Below are 4,640 nucleotides of genomic sequence, written 5' to 3'. Positions count from 1 at the left end.
TGTATATCTCTGACTTATCTTCCTTACTGTTTCTCTCCTGCTTTCCTTCCCATGTTGGCTCAAGTCCAAGCATGGCACCTTTAGTTTGAGGCGAGAAAGTTATAGGCACACGTATGAGAACAAACCCAATATGTAAAAGAGGAGATGCTTAAGACAAACAGGAAGGCCACCCTGTGGGATGGAAATGGAAACACGCAGGCTCCCTTCTGTGGTGGGACTGCGTGACAGCTAACACTTTCTGGGGGCTTACTGTGTACAAGATACTTTATTTTTCTTAATCCTTACAACAACCCTCATCTTCGACACATCTCTCACTGCTTCCTTTGTTCCAAACTGATCTAATGACAACGTTCCAAATGTTTTCTGAGCATTCAAACTCCTGCTTCTATTATTTTCTTCAGTCAGCATGTTTCCACTCTGACTCCACTTATCAAAGTTTCAGCCAGTTTTTAAGAGTCAGTTCAAACACTGCCTCTCTGAAGATTCCCCCATTCATTTCTCAGAACTTTTCTCCCCCACCGTTGCTTTCCTACAATGTGCTATCACTCATATGGTACTCATTTCACTGTATTCCAATTTTTTGAGTATTTGTGTTATTTCGGATCCTGAGACAGGAACTGTATCTAATGAATGTATTTCCTGTGGCTCACGTATATAGTAGGCACTTAACATCTATGGAACGACACACACACCAATGCTGTCCTTACTGCCACTTGGACAATGCAACAAGGACAAGCAGCCCAGCCCAACTCCAGCCAGCCAAATGCCAGGTACAGTCATAATCCTGATAAAGCCATACTTTTCTGTATTTCCTTTGACAGGCAAACAAGCCCATTTGGCTTCAAAGTGCACCAAAACAAAGCTCTGAGACGTGATTCTCGACAATCAGTCATTCCAAAAGTAAAGAGAGTGATTCTCTACAATTAGTCATCCCAAGGGTAAACATTGCTGATGGCAGACAGCCATAAAGTGAGGCTTGAAAAACTGCAGAACCCCTCATGTTCCTTATAGCTCCTTATGTTGGTCCTGATGATGCCAGCCAGGGAAGGAAGATGAAAAGGGGGTCCGGGGCTTTCAAAAATCTAAGATTTTAATTTGAACTTTAAAAATAGCTAGCAACTGACACCTATTGCTCAAAGCTTAAGACTGGAAATCTAGTTTCCCTATGACTTAATGCAGTCATTTTTACCTTTTTCTACCACAATAAAACTAACATTTAAGACCTTCCCCACAACACTCATTTAGGAACGATAAAGTAGGGGAACAGAGTTAACACACTAGAGTATTTTTGTGTCCTCCCCTCCCTAACTCAGTCACTCATTACCACAAAGCAGCACCATTTTAATACCTCGATTTGGACTCCATTGCTTAGTCTCATCAATTTTATTTCTCAAATCCATCTGCCCCCCACGGCCACCGCCCTAGTCCAAGCCAACATCTCCTCATGCCTGGACGACCTCCTCATCAGTCTGCTTCCATCCTGGCACCCCTCCAGTCGATTTTCCATATTGTAGCCCGAGTGATTTTGGAAGGAGCACTGTCTCTCACTCTAAAACCAATGTCCTATGTACAACTGCTTATTAGGTAACAGCCACGTGAGACAGTTCAGAGAAACCCCCGTTTTGCAAGTAAGGAAATCCAAGGCTAAAAGAATACTGAAATCACGTACCCAAGGTCAGACAGAACTGAGGTCAGAATTCAGAATTCATGATTGCACAGATGGGCCTCATTTCAATGAGCCATCCTGCTTCGCCCAGATATGTAGCTCATTCTCACTGTGATCAATGGAAGACAAATGAAATGCCTTGGTCTAGGGCCTGCTTTCAGGGCCAAGACATATTAACATAGATTACCAGGAGACAAGAGGAGTGAGAACCCGGCCACAGCTGATGCATTAAGGGTCACTCACGCATAGGGCCTCATGTCTCAGGATCCACCTTCTCTAGCCAACCAGAGGACAGGGGCGGCATTCCAGATCCAGAACTATGTGATCCACGTGAGGAGCATAAGATTTCACTGGTTGGATGTGCAAGATTTTTGTCTTCCACGGGTTCCCATGCATCTGCTGAAGAAGAGTGGCAATGCGAGTTTCTGCAGATTCTGCCCACCTGTGCCACTCTGGCTTGGTGGCTGCTGACTCCACTTTTGTCTTAGAATTCCTGGTAGCTCCACTTTCCCTTTGGCTGGTGACAATTTGCTGAGGATAAGGCCAATGCTCCTTTTCTATTTCACCGCTTCCAGAAGGCTGGAGATTCTTCGCTGGGAAAGATTCCACATTTTGGTGGATATGCAAAATGCCCCCAGCATCCTTTCGTAGCACTTGGCAGGCAATGGGCCAGCCTTCTTCCGAGCTGGGAATCAGCCCCAGGTTCACTCTGTCTGCAATGTTTGAGAGCTTCAGTTTTCTGTTATCCCCAAAGTGTATCTGGCACCGATCTACTACTCCATTGATCTCAAGGTTATTTCTCAGAGCGACTACAGCATGGGAGTTCCACTCACAAGCATGGACGAAGGCAGCACCGGCATGAACTAGGAAGGGCAAAGTGAAATAACCAATTCCTGCATAGAGATCCACCAGCACTTGTCCAACACAGGGCAGCGAGGCCACCCGAAGCTTCTCAGTGATGTTTCCAAAGGAGAACATGCACTGGGTTATGTCAAACGTATATCGGATCCCGTTATCCACATGCTCAACCCAGCCATCGTCACCCAACAGCAGAGTGACTGCTGGAGTTCGAGTGCCATTCTGTGATACCCGCCCTCGTTTGGCCAAACGCTGGGCGCCAAGTGCCGAGGCAACAGTTTCCCAGAGTTCTGGTTCCAGGCTTTTCCACCGCTTGGCCTTGAAACAGTCCTCACTCAGCAACAAGAGGTTACCGTGTCGTTGCCAAGATCGGGGCAAATCAGCCTCCAACTCAGCTGACCATGGCATTCCCCGGCCCTCCACCCAGCGACTCACCTCAAGGCACAGCCTTTGGGCAGGTGAACGACCCTGAGCCTTCTTTGAAGGAACAGGATGCAGGAGCTGCGTTAGCCTACAAGTGCTGCCGGGAGCCACACGATTCCTCAGCTCCCGCAGGTGCTGCTCGGGGAGGGCCTCTCCCAGCACGGGCAGCGCGACGGTGCCATCCGGCATCTTCTCCACACGGTGCTGTCTGTCCAGGAGTTTCTCCTTCTCGAGATACTCCCTGTATCGCTGGGTAAACCGAGGCTCAGTCACCACTGCGACAACAGCCGCGGGCTTCCCACCTTCCCTTTCCATAGTCCCACATGCTCTCGGATTCCCTGCGCGAGACTCGCTCTTCTCAGAGCCCACCCACCTGCCCAGGTCCAGCCCCGGCCGCAGCAGGAAGAGCGACGCCCCCGCCGCCGTGCCGGGCACGGAAGTGACGCCGAACGGACCGGCCGGAACGAGCGATACCGTTGCGCGTGTCCGCGAGTGGCGTCGCCGTTGCCATGGTGCAGCCGGGGCCGCCTTTATTGTCGTCGACGGTTACCGGTTTAGGAAATGAAGAATGAAAAGCAATTGCGTGGCCCTAAAAACTTTAAATTAGTCAATATCTTCCAGAACCCTCATGCACTCTCTTCAGTGCTGCTCACGAAACCAAAGAGAGACGTGAACCTGGAATGATGGGCCGAATCAGGAGAGGGGCTTCCCACAGTCTCAGGTCAGCATCGGCAGCTGCCGTATTTGCTGAGTGAAGAATCAGCTATCGCTTCCTCATTCCTTCTCTTTGCAGAGATAGTCGTCATCATCTCACTGTCCCGCAGTCTGAGGGACACGTGGTTGCAAGTTAGCAGTATCTGAGTTCGGATAAATCATGTCACCTCTCTGAACCAGAATCCTCACCTATAAAATGCGAATTACGTTAACTTCCCCAGATGATTGCTATAGTGATTAGAGAGATATAAAATGCTTTGACAGTGACTAGTAGATACTCAAGATACTCAACTTGTAACCAGTTGAATTGGTTAGATGGCAGATATTAAACACCTGTTGAAATGCTTTGGCATATCTAATGAGGACGAAGGGGAATTCCCCTACCGATAACTTCAAAGAATTGAAAATAAGAATGGTAAAGAAGCCCAATCCTTTTTGCTTACCTCCCACCATTCCACAGATTAGAATGTTGATGGAACTGTTGGAGCCGACTAATGCCACGTTCTTAAGTCCCAATGTCGTGGAAATGAGCACTGTACCCGATATGAAGTTCGGCAAGCAACGCTTTATTGATAGCCAGGGAACCAGGGAACCAGCAAGAAGGAAGGAGCTGGCTGGTTTCCAGATAGGGTTGTGGGAGGGGCTTTTGTGGGCTATTCAGGGAGGGGGAGAGGACTAGGGAGGGGGAGAGGACTAGGGAGGGGAAGCTGGTGGGCCGCCTCACATCGTTACTCCTGTGGTCAGTGAATACCGTCTCCATCTCATATTCACCAGACGTCTACTGAATCTTGTCTCATGACAGGGTTTTCTTTCAAGTGCCATAAAAACAAACTTACACAGGAATTTTACAATCTCTGGTTTTTCTTACGCACAATGATTATCTTTGTGAGAATGGGGCATGTTGATTATTTTTATAAGGTCTGCTGATTGCATTGTGTTCTCCTCTCTTCTTAGTTATGTACATTTAGGATGTGGGCAG

The 4,640-nt window shown here is 48.1% G+C and overlaps 1 protein-coding gene across 2 annotated transcripts in view; it reads right to left on the bottom strand.

Moving 5' to 3' along the window:
- TRMT12 (tRNA methyltransferase 12 homolog) overlaps positions 1 to 3,370 on the bottom strand; it is a 21,654-nt gene extending 18,284 nt beyond the window's left edge. Inside the window, exons 1-2 of one of the 2 annotated variants that reach the window (XM_023530972.1) lie at positions 2,960 to 3,370; positions 2,390 to 2,529 (exon numbers count right to left, since the gene is read on the bottom strand). In XM_023530972.1, the coding sequence (XP_023386740.1) occupies positions 2,476 to 2,529; positions 2,960 to 3,262 (357 nt within the window). In that variant the 5' untranslated portion in view covers positions 3,263 to 3,370 and the 3' untranslated portion in view covers positions 2,390 to 2,475. Of the gene's footprint in view, positions 1 to 1,909 lie in introns of those variants that run through there. The other variant, XM_011360790.2, reaches the window with a different exon arrangement.
- Between the last annotated feature and the right edge of the window lie 1,270 nt (positions 3,371 to 4,640).

This window comes from Pteropus vampyrus, unplaced genomic scaffold (assembly GCF_000151845.1).
Source record: "Pteropus vampyrus isolate Shadow unplaced genomic scaffold, Pvam_2.0 Scaffold59, whole genome shotgun sequence".
NCBI classification, from domain to species: domain Eukaryota; kingdom Metazoa; phylum Chordata; class Mammalia; order Chiroptera; family Pteropodidae; genus Pteropus; species Pteropus vampyrus.
The sequence above is the reverse complement of the archived record's forward strand: the minus strand, read 5'-3'. Positions and strand labels throughout refer to the sequence as shown.